The sequence below is a fragment of the Oncorhynchus gorbuscha genome, linkage group LG14 (assembly GCF_021184085.1).
Source record: "Oncorhynchus gorbuscha isolate QuinsamMale2020 ecotype Even-year linkage group LG14, OgorEven_v1.0, whole genome shotgun sequence".
Classification (NCBI taxonomy): Eukaryota; Metazoa; Chordata; class Actinopteri; order Salmoniformes; family Salmonidae; genus Oncorhynchus; species Oncorhynchus gorbuscha.
Window position 1 is genome coordinate 60,182,912 of NC_060186.1, and position 11,092 is coordinate 60,194,003.

General features: G+C 42.1%; 1 protein-coding gene across 5 annotated transcripts in view; it reads left to right on the top strand.

Annotated features, from left to right (window-relative positions):
• Positions 1 to 10,155, top strand: part of LOC123995244 (syntaxin-binding protein 5-like) — a 159,246-nt gene extending 149,091 nt beyond the window's left edge. For 3 of the 5 annotated variants that reach the window (XM_046298706.1, XM_046298708.1, XM_046298707.1), the window contains 9 exons: positions 33 to 92; positions 2,089 to 2,139; positions 3,291 to 3,341; positions 5,321 to 5,602; positions 6,709 to 7,081; positions 8,503 to 8,668; positions 8,742 to 8,853; positions 9,038 to 9,258; positions 9,748 to 10,155. In XM_046298706.1, coding sequence (XP_046154662.1) covers positions 33 to 92; positions 2,089 to 2,139; positions 3,291 to 3,341; positions 5,321 to 5,602; positions 6,709 to 7,081; positions 8,503 to 8,668; positions 8,742 to 8,853; positions 9,038 to 9,258; positions 9,748 to 9,789 — 1,358 coding nt within the window. In that variant the 3' untranslated portion in view covers positions 9,790 to 10,155. The remainder of the gene's footprint in view (positions 1 to 32; positions 93 to 2,088; positions 2,140 to 3,290; positions 3,342 to 5,320; positions 5,603 to 6,708; positions 7,082 to 8,502; positions 8,669 to 8,741; positions 8,854 to 9,037; positions 9,259 to 9,747) is intronic. The other 2 variants (XM_046298709.1, XM_046298710.1) reach the window with 1 other exon arrangement.
• Positions 10,156 to 11,092: the final 937 nt, after the last annotated feature.

Genomic DNA, 11,092 nt, shown 5'->3' on the forward strand with positions numbered 1-11,092 from the left:
ATGTCATGCAATGTCTGTCACTTCTGCTGCAGGTCTGTGTGACATCAACGAGGGTTCTGCCTCGGAGGACCGCTGCAAATCCCCCACTTCAGGTAAACTGTCTTTCAGCATGTTAGAGTTGGCATTACACTGGTACAGATGCAGGATCTTAATTTGATCACCCATTTTCAGGTGAACTTTCCTGCAATGCAGTGTATGTAGTGTATTGGAGGTATAAAAAGACTTCTGAAGTTTGTAATTTCCACTTTGAGATTTTAGACTTGATTTTCCTTCACAAAAAATCTATCAACCCCTACAATAATTAATTATAATCCACATAATATTTCACATTTCCTGTTGCTGCAGGATTATCCTACTGTAGCGAACTGGCTCAAATTAAGATCCTACATCTGTATCCACAGCAGTTACAACACCCACTGAACCCAGAACAACTTGTTCAGTAACAGGTTGGTTGTTATGGGTAAAGGGACTCATAAATAAGCATGATTCACTTGAAGACCGTATATTGACCTAACCTGAATATTATGAATCCATGCTAGAAAACTGGTAGTACATCTTTGCCTAAATTTGATTAGGAATGCATGTGAGCGATTTGGTTGCTATTGGTGAATATGGTTCTCTCTGAGATGTCACACACACCTTTGGATGTGGGAACCTTTTTCTTGAAAACCAGAAGTGTTGCAGTTCTATCTGTCTGAAAGTTTGATTTCACACAGACTTTATTGAAGTGTCAAGTTTACAACCGGAGTGTTTAGAGTTGAAATTAAAACATTTTTTTACAGGTCTCTTTTGTGTACTGACACTTCACTCTCCTAATAAAATAATAATGTATATAATAAATAAAATATACTTTTAATAAAACAGAAAGAAGAATAAATAAGAGATTGGATAGATTAACTAGACAGTTTAGGACCATTAAACTCCCTGAATCAGTGAATAAGTACTCTATAGTCAGTCCAAGACACAAATGTATTGATTCCCACCGAATAGGACATTAGTTTATAAGGAGGGTTAGTTCATATGGACCTTCCCAAATCTTGCACTTAAAAAAAAAATGTTTTTTTAAATGATACTATGACATGCCCACATATAATTTGTTTTCTGTCTATTGATTTTGTCTGAGTCTTCCAGACCTCATTTGACTTTTATAGGACGGGATGTAGTGGTTTCCTTTCCAGTGGGTTTTACTCATATCATGCTGGGTCATTTTCAGATGTAGGAATGAAACAGAACTACAAACTTCCTTGTGAGTTTCAAGTGAGATCTGATCATGTAACTAGGAGATGCATATTCAATCATCTGTATGTATTACTACAGCATTACAGAACATGGTTACGAATAGATCAACAACAAACAATAATACTTTTCACACAACTTAATCCAAGCATCTGCCCTTTTCAGATTTGTACAAACAAAACGTTATAGTCCCTTCCACAGTTACTGTCACGATAAGGTGCTTCCTCAATGGCCCTGTCCTGGACGACTAATCTCAGTTCGCTAAATTAGCATTTGAGGTGATGAGGCATGCTAATTTGAGAACAACCCAGTTCCATCTCATTACTGGGAGCTTGACATTAACACACAGACACTGGGGCTAAAACACAGAGCTGAGCTGCAATTTTAAAAGGTCACACAGAAAAAATAAGTAGCCCAGAGACTGAAGTCACACTGCTAGCTATGTTCCAGGTGTTCAGCCAACTACGCCAAACCCCAGTGTCTGGTGTCACTAGCTAGACACTGCCTCTGTACATCTGCTATTTATGAGGATGGCATATCTGGTCTCCAGTCTTGACTTGAGCATATGTCTACACCTAATTGATTCTAGAATTGTCGGGAGTCAACAAGGCTTTAAAGTTTTGGCTGCTAGGAAAATATTTAGTCTGAACAAAAATGTACACTACGTCTACAAATATTCTGCATGCGCCCAGGTAGTTGAAAATTAAGATTGAGGCAAACTGCTATCAATTGGTTCTCATGTTACAATGATAACACGTAGAAAAACAGTCCTTTCACGAATGTGATTGGTAGGCGTTATGGTAAAGTACCAGGATGTTTCTAACTGCACGTCTATCTACTTCCTCCCAAAAGTGTTGGCGTCAAACCATCAGCAATTCTACAATGGAGGTGGGGGTAGAGGAGGTAAGAGTGGCCAAAGACTTCAACCACGGAGTAGTTTGGGCAGGGATAGTACAATGTACAAGATAAGTTGTCAGCCACTGTTTTGTTGTAGCAACCTGTCTCGGTCTCTGTTTTCACCTCAGTGGCACTGAATCACTGTTTGGCCTAGAACAAACCTTGTATAAAATCTTATACACACACAGACACACACTTATAATGGTATACCCTAGAACTCCATTGCATGCTACATGTTTGTAGCACGTATGTCACATTGTGAAATGTGCCTGTGGCAATTGTCCTTCAATGATTGTCCTTCCTTCACTCCGGCTCCAGATTGGCTGTCTGTAGTTATGACATCACAGCAGTCTATCTGTAGTCACTCTGTACTTTCCCAACTCTGTCTTCTGTCTGTCTGACACTGTTGACTTTGCGGCAACGTTTATATTCTGAACACTGTCATTCTCTACCTCATAGATTTAGGATAAATGGGCAGTTTAAGAAGTGTGTTCTTTTCTTAAACGACAAATAATTTTAAGATATCTTTGATTTATGTGCAAAGCATCTCTAACATTAGTTAATAAATAATAGAAATGGACTGTAAGGCTAGTCAAATGTCAAAACCAAAACCTCACAAGGCTCCAAAAGTTAACATAGTTCTGACTACCTAGCTAAAAGTGCCTTGTAGGCCCTACCAGAGATACAGCTTCCCTGCTTGTACTGTACTGTCATTCCACTGTTTTCTTCCATCCTACTCACTTCCTGTTTCCTTCCTGTCTTTGGTGCATGCTCCTGTGGCATGGGGGTTCTGAATGAATGTGTATCTTCTTACTATTCCTCTCTTCCAGGACACTGTGTGTGTTATGTACGATAGCTTACTTACTTGTTGTTATTTTGTCCGTCCCAGCATGCCTCTGTGATTCAACAGGGTTGTCTCCTCTGATGCCCTAATGCTTCCTTCCTGTTTAATTCTAAAGCATTTTGCCTCCCCTGAAGCAGAATGAAGCAAACGCCAACAGTTATACCAAAGCTTATGTGTGTAGTAATGCTATAAGCACAACCACATCCCAGTCCTAGCTGCTAGCTTCTAACTCCTAGCTTCTAGCTAGCTTTGCATGGCCTGTCGTGTTAGCTTAGGTGTGTGTTTGTAAAGAGGGGTGTTCTCTTTTTTCCAGCAAAGATGTCACGGAAATTAAGCTTGCCTACTGAGCTAAAGCCAGACTTGGGTAAGCCTTAACTTCGTGTTAACATTTTGCGTTTCTTAATACATTTTTTTTCTCCCAAAACTGGACTTCACTGTATCCTTAAGTCCAAATGGTCTCCCGATATGAGCATCTCACGGGAATAATGTGAGCTCTGTAGTTACTCTCCATTAATAGAAGCTTATGTAATTTTCTATAAGATTTTAGTATACGTATAATGCCCTAGAGGTGGCAAAGAGCCCTGTTGATGGCCTCATGACTACCAAAAGCATAGATATATCCTATATATTTCCTTAAAAATGCTGTCAGACTAACTGATGATCACCATTTGGCAGTGTCTGCTACTTCTTAAGACAAACCTGGAGACAAGAGGTGGAGAGGACAGACATACAGTACATTTCTGTTGGGTATTTTACAAACTGCTACGCTAAACTAACCAGGACTCTGTTGCACAATAGAGCTTTCTGCGTATATGTGTTTTCTGCAGCATTCTCTTCCTATTTTATATTTCCTACCTGTTTCTTTTGTGTTTGGTCCTTTCCAAAAGTTAAAACACTTTTCTTGTAGGAGACCGACAGATGTAAATACAGAAAGAAACATTGTTCTTTTATTTTTTTATCTGTACAGTTTACCCAAAAAACAAAAATCACAATTTCCTTCCTAGGACCCCAAATGGCAGAACCCCTAAGATGAGGAAGAGAGGTTTTTTTGGGGTCAGATCCTTATTGAATATGCCAAATCTGTCAAATGCAGAGATATGATAGTCTGGTAAAAGATTTTTGGAGGTGTCGACATATAACACACTAACTGAATTGTGACATACGCTGATTGTACAAAACATTATGAACACCTGCTCTTTCCATGACATAGACTGACCAGGTGAATTCAGGTGAAAGCTATGATCCCTTATTGATGTCACCTGTTAAATTACCTTCAATCGGTATAGCTGAAGGGGAGCAGACAGGTTAAAGAATGATTTTTAAGCATTGAGACAACTGTGACACGGATTGTGAATGTGTGCCATTCAGATGGCAAATGGGCAAGACAAAATATTTAAGTGCCTTTGAACAGGGGATGGTAGTAGGTGCCAGGCGCACCGGTTTGAGTGTGTCAAGAATTGCAACATTGCTGAGTTTTTCACACTCAACGGTTTCCCTTGTGAATGGTCCACCACCCAAAGGACATCCAGCCTAGTTGACATAACTGTGGGAAGCATTGAAGTCAACATGGGCCAGCATCCCTGTAGAATGCTTTCAACACCTAGTAGAGTCCATGCCCCAATGAATTGAGGCTGTTCTGAGGCGAAAAGGGGGTGCAACTTGATATTAGGAATGTCCCTAATGTTTTGTGCACTCAGTGTATAACAACAGTGTTGTTTGTGATATATACAGTTTATAAACGTTTGTTTATTCATCTTTCCAGCAACTCACAGGGAGCTTCTAAAACTGTATTAGCTTGTTATATTGACACCTGGTTTTAAATTTTGATGATGTGTTGTTTTTTGTACTAATGAATAAAACAAGTACAAGGTTGTAAAATTTTTAGTGAAATCTTCCCATGTTTCCTACGTGCAAATCTTCTTCAACCAACGACCAACCATTCATTTTATGAGTTCCATCTGCTCCACAGATAAAAACAAGTCATTTTCTATTGCTATGTGTCTTAACCTTGCACCTGGACCTCGAACTCTCAGTTTGCAATGTAAGGAGAAGAGTTTTCTTCAACAGATCAAGTTATTTTACAGCTGGCCTAATCTATTTTACTCAACATTTCACAAGGTGTTTTAGACCTCTTTAAAAGGAACGTCTGCTCACTGTTTTCTGCTCCTGTGTAATTGCTATTTTAGCTTAGTGATAGAATAAAATGTCAACCTCAATGTTGTTTGTCAGAATCCAACTGCTCCCACCAATCATACAGCTGTTGTTCACAGTATTCATGTAGTGTGTAGTGTGTTTTCTCTACGTGTGTGCGGGTGCTTTACCTCTCTGTCCTCTCCTCTACTGTCCTCCTGTCTGTATGTCCTCCGCGGGGCGCCAACCCATTAGACCACCGGGACAACTCCTTCAGCCGTTCACGCTCCTCCTCCGTCACGTCCATCGACAAGGAGGCGCGCGAGGCCATCACCTCCTTCCACTTCTGTGAGACATTCGCCCGGAAGGGGGACAGCGCCATCACACCATGCCTATACGTGGGAACCTCCCTGGGAACAGTGCTGGCTGTGGCCCTCAACCTCCCCCCTGCTGGGGAACAAAGGCTGCTGCAGCCCGTTATCGTCTTACCTAGCGGTGGGTGTCTGGGTTATGAGTGAATGGATGGATGTGTGTGTGTGAGTATGTTAATGAATACATAAGGAACGCTAACAGCTCTTTGTTTCCAGACAAAAATGATATCCTGCTCTACACATAATCGGCATCTGTACATACCAATAAATGTTTTATACATTCAGTGTATTCGGAAAATATTCAGACCTCTTGACTTTTTCTACATTGTTATGTTACAGCCTTATTCTAAAATGGATTACATAATTTCTTCCCTCATCAATCTACACACAATACCACATAATGACAAAGCAAAAACATATTTTTAGAAATGTTTGCAAAACAGCAACTGAAGTATCACATTTACAAAAGTATCCCTTTACTCAGTGCTTTGTTGAAGCACCTTTGGCAGCGATTACAGCCTTGAGTTTTCTTGGGTTTGACGCTACAAGCTTGACACACCTGTATTTGTGGAGATTCTCCCATTCTTCACTGCAGATCCTCTCAAGCCCTGTCAGGTTGGATAGGAGGCCTGCACAGTCGCTGCACAGCTATTTTCAGGTCTCTCCAGAGATGTTCGATCGGGTTCACGTCCGGGTTCTGGCTGATTGGTGGAGTGCTGCAGAGATGGTTGTCCTTCTTGAAGGTTCTCCCATCTCCACAGAGGAACTCTGGAGCTCTGTCAGAGTGACCATCGGGTTCTTGGTCCCCTCCCTGACCAAGGCCCTTCTCCCCTATTGCCGGGCGGCCAGCTCTAGGAAGAGTCTTGGTGGTTCCAAACTTATTCCATTTAAGAATGATGGAGAACCACTGTGTTCTTGGGGACCTTCAATGCTGTAGATAATATTTGTACCCTTCCTCAAATCTGTACCTCGACACAATCATGTCTCAGAGCTCCATGGACAATTCTTTCCATCTCATGGCTTGGTTTTTGCTCTGATATGCAATGTCAACTGTGGGACCTTATATAGGATAGTGGATGCCTTTACAAATCATGTCCAATCAATTGAATTTACCACAGGTGGACTCCAATCAGAGACTTTTCCCAAAGAATAAGGTTGTAAGGGTCTGAATACTTTCTGAATGCACTGTAGATATATTTTCAACACATTCCATCCCACTTATCTGTCCAGGTACCTTGGCACGACTGAAGGGCAGTATCCTGAGGATGGCCTTCCTGGACAACACAGGAACCTTCCTCCCCCCTGCCTTCGAGACCTGGTATGAGCCAAACGCTGCGGGCGCCGACAGTGAGGAGCGAGACAAGGCGCGTAAACGCCGCCCGGTCTCTGTGTCACCCTCCACCTCCCAGGAGCTGCAGGAGAGCCAGTATGCAGTGGTGTGCTCTGAGAAACAGGCTAAGGTCATAGCACTGCCCTCACAGAACTGCATCTTCAAACACAGCATCACAGAGACATCGTTCGTCCTGAGGGCTGACGTGGTCCAGATGAACATAGGGAACTGTGTGGCCTGCTTCTGTGCTAACGGACACATCATGACCCTCAGGTGAGTCAGTGAGCCATACAAACACACGCACACATGCACACACACACACACACACACACACACACACACACACACACACACACACACACACACACACACACACACACACACACACACACACACACACACACACACACACACACACACACACACACACACACACACACACACACACACACACACACACACGTAAAATAGATGCATATGCTAAAGCTAACTGATAATCCCTGTATTACTATAAAGAGCTCAACCTTTCTAGGGCAGGGGTTCCGCAAAATTCCACTGAAAAGGCAGCTCACGAAATTCATAAATATTTTTTTGAAAAATGTAGCTTAGACACATTAACAAGTCCAATACAGCAAATGAAAGATAAACATGTTGTTAATCTACCCATCGTATACAATTTCAAAAATGCTTTACAGCAAAAGCACAACATATGATTATGTTAGGTCATAGCCAAGTCGAAAAAACACAACCATTTTTTCAGCCAAAGATAAAAAGTCAACAAAGTTAGTCAACAAAGTTAGAAATAACACTAGAAATAACACAATAAATATTCACTTATCTTTGATGATCTTCATCAGAAGGCACTCCCAGGAGTCCCAGTTCGACAATAAATGACTGATTTGTTCCATAAAGTCCATCATTTATGTCCAAATAGCCACTTGTTGTTAGCATGTTCAGCCCAGTAATCCATCTTCATGAGGCGCAGGCACTTCGTCCAGACAAAAAACTTGAAAAGTTCCGTTACAGTCCTTTCGAAACATGTCAAACGATGTATGGAATCAATCTTTAGGATGTTTTTAACATAAAATATCAATAATGTTCTAACCCGAGAATTCCTTTGTCTAAATAAAAGCACTGGAACGAGAGGTAACTCTGTCGGGAGCGCACGTCACGAGACCAAGGCACTCTGCCAGACCACTGACTCAAAGAGGTCTCATGAGCCCCTCCTTTATAGAATCCTGTAGAATCCTCATTCAAGTTTCTAAAGACGGTTGACATCTAGTGGAAGCTATAGGAAGTGCAACTTTATCCATATCTCAATGTGTAGGCCAAGCTTTGAAAACTACAAACCTCAGATGTCCCACTTCCTGGTTGGATTTCTCTCAAGTTTTCGCCTGAAATATGAGTTCTGTTATACTCACAAACATCATTCAAATAGTTTTAGAAACGTTGGAGTGTTTTCTATCCAATACTAATAATAATATGCATATATTAGCATCTGGGACTGATTTGGAGGCAGTTCACTCTGGGCACGCTATTCATCCAAAAGTGAAAATTCTGCCCCCTATCCCAAAAAGGTTAATGAATGCTAGGGTTAGACTCAAGGTTTCTACATGAACAACACACTCAGTAGAATGATGTTGTGTTTGAGTAACGTTGTGTTGTATGTGGTCTCTCTCTCTGTCTGTCTGCAGTCTGCCGGGGCTGAGACCATTGCTGGATGTAAACTACCTGCCACTGACAGACATGCGGATAGCCCGGACTTTCTGCTTTACCAACCTGGGCCAGGCCATGTACCTCACCTCCCCTACTGAGATACAGAGGATCACATACAGCCAGGAGACCTGTGAGAACCTGCAGGTCAGGACCACGTAAATACACACACTCACACACATGTAATACAACTGTGTTAATGTGTGTATGTGTGTTTCAGGAGATGCTGGGAGAACTGTTCACACCAGTGGAAACCCCAGAGGCTCCCAACCGAGGATTCTTCAAGGGCCTTTTTGGGGGAGGAGCAACTTCCCTGGACAGAGAGGAACTATGTAAGTGACACACATAGAACATAACACACACATACTATAGTGTACACATGCACAGAGAAACGATTTTATCTATATATTTAGTGTTAAGTTTGCCACATTTCTCTATCCCTCTCAATCTCATTCTCTCCCACTCTTTTTCCTATCTCTTTGTCTTTCTGGCTCTCCCTCTCCCCCTCTCCTCTAGTTGGTGAGACGCAGGCGGGTAAGGCGTCCCGTGGCCTTGCCCAGCACATCCCAGGTCCTCAGGGCCTGGAGGGCATGAAGGGGGCAGCCTCGGGCGTGGTGGCCGACCTGGCGCGTGCCCGGATAGCACTGGATGAGAGAGGGCAGAAACTGGGCGAGCTGGACGAAAGGACGGCTGCCATGTTGGCCAGCGCCGACTCCTTTGGCAAACACGCCCACGACGTAAGACGTTACATTATGATACGAAACATCAAACTAATCTGAGATCAGTGTCTTGGGGCAACTTCATCCTGTAGGAAGGTGTTATATTATGAGGCTACACTGGAAAAAAGAAGGAACCCACACTCACTGAAATATTCTTACGTTTTAATGTCTGTTTTTTTAGCAGCAGAGGTCAGAACAAATGGACGTGGTCAGAGCAAACAGCTTTCTTCAGCATTCAAACGCTGGCGAAGGCTGCCCTCGAAACGCGGACAATAAAAACGTAAAGAATATTTCAGCGAGTGCAGGATTTTCCTTTCTTCCAGTGTATGGCTTTTGAACCCTACACCCAAATATTTTTTGTTACCACAAACCTTTGAGCTGAGCATGCCAATTCCTCATTTAATTCCTGTTTAATAACACAAATTGGTTAGTGTCCGGAATAGCCCTTAGAGCAAGACAATGGGGAGTTTTCTGTAACACTAGTGTTCCATTTTCCCCTCTCTAAAGATGATGCTGAAGTGCAAAGACAAGAAGTGGTACCAGTTCTGATCTGAGAGGGGGGAGCAGAGCCAAAGGGACATAACTTCATCTGGACTCTACATGCCCCCCTCCTCCATCTCTCTATCCATCCCTCCTTCCATCTCTCCTTCCTCTGCTGGACACATGGGACACGCTTTCCTAGCACAATGTGGTATACTGTATTTACTTCAGTCATAAGGTTACAAACTGAGGAACGGACTGGAGAGAAAAGAGGTGTTCTCTTTTTTGTTATTGTTTGTTTTCCCCATCTGTGACCTGCCGATTGACTGGAGCTCTGGGGTTCCCTCATCCTCATTGGGCAAAATGTTCTGTGCCATTGTCTCTGCTCCAACCAATCCGGGGCATACACACTAACAGGCACATTCAAACACAACTGAGAGAAAAAATAAACAATGAAGAAACAACTACAAAAAAAATCTAAATGTAAAAAGAGGAAAAAAAGAATATATATACATAATTATATATACATAAATCTATATAAATGATCAAAGCTGTATTCACTTCCCACTGTCAAGTGCAAAACAACAAGAGGACAACTTTACAGGTGGAGACAGACTGGTGGTGTGAGGGGCAAAGGAAGCTCTACTCAAAGTCACAGGAGGTGATATCATAGTTGCAGGATAAAAAAACAGGTAATTCCAATGTACACTGGATCCCCTCTCCTTGCTCCGACTAGACTCTCCTCATCATATAGATTCACTGTTTTCACATCGTTCCCAACTGTATTATACATGTTTTAAAGGTAGAGTCAGCTGTATGATGTAGATGCACAAAGTAAACAGCATAGTGGGTCAATTTCTGCAGCAACTAAGAGCTTTGGAGCACGAGGCTAAACTTCTCAGCTGTTTTGGTCCCGTGGCTACCATACTGTAAGTGCGCAAAACGAACCCGTGCGTGCACAGGAGTAGATACTGTGTGTGATTATGTGAGAGCGAAGTCTTGTATCTTGCTCATTGCCATAGCTGTGGTGCTGCTCGTGCAATGTAATTTTGCTAACTCTACCTCTAATTCATCTCTTCTTGTTTATTGTTTGTTTTGTTCTGTTATTGTAAATCTATTTTCCTTTTTCTTAGCTGTCGTGAACATTGTGAATGATGATATGTTTTGTGTCTTTATTAAACTCCCATAAAGCTATCCTTATAAAAAAGGGCTGGATTCAAAAACAGGTCATGGATATAAAATCCATAGATTTATCATTCAGATCAGTACACGTCACCATCAATAATGTTTCATATCAGGTGTCAGACACAGATCAGAACTCCAGAGGCAAGACTGTCACCGTCTCCGTCTCTCCCTGAAGTCTTTTATTGGA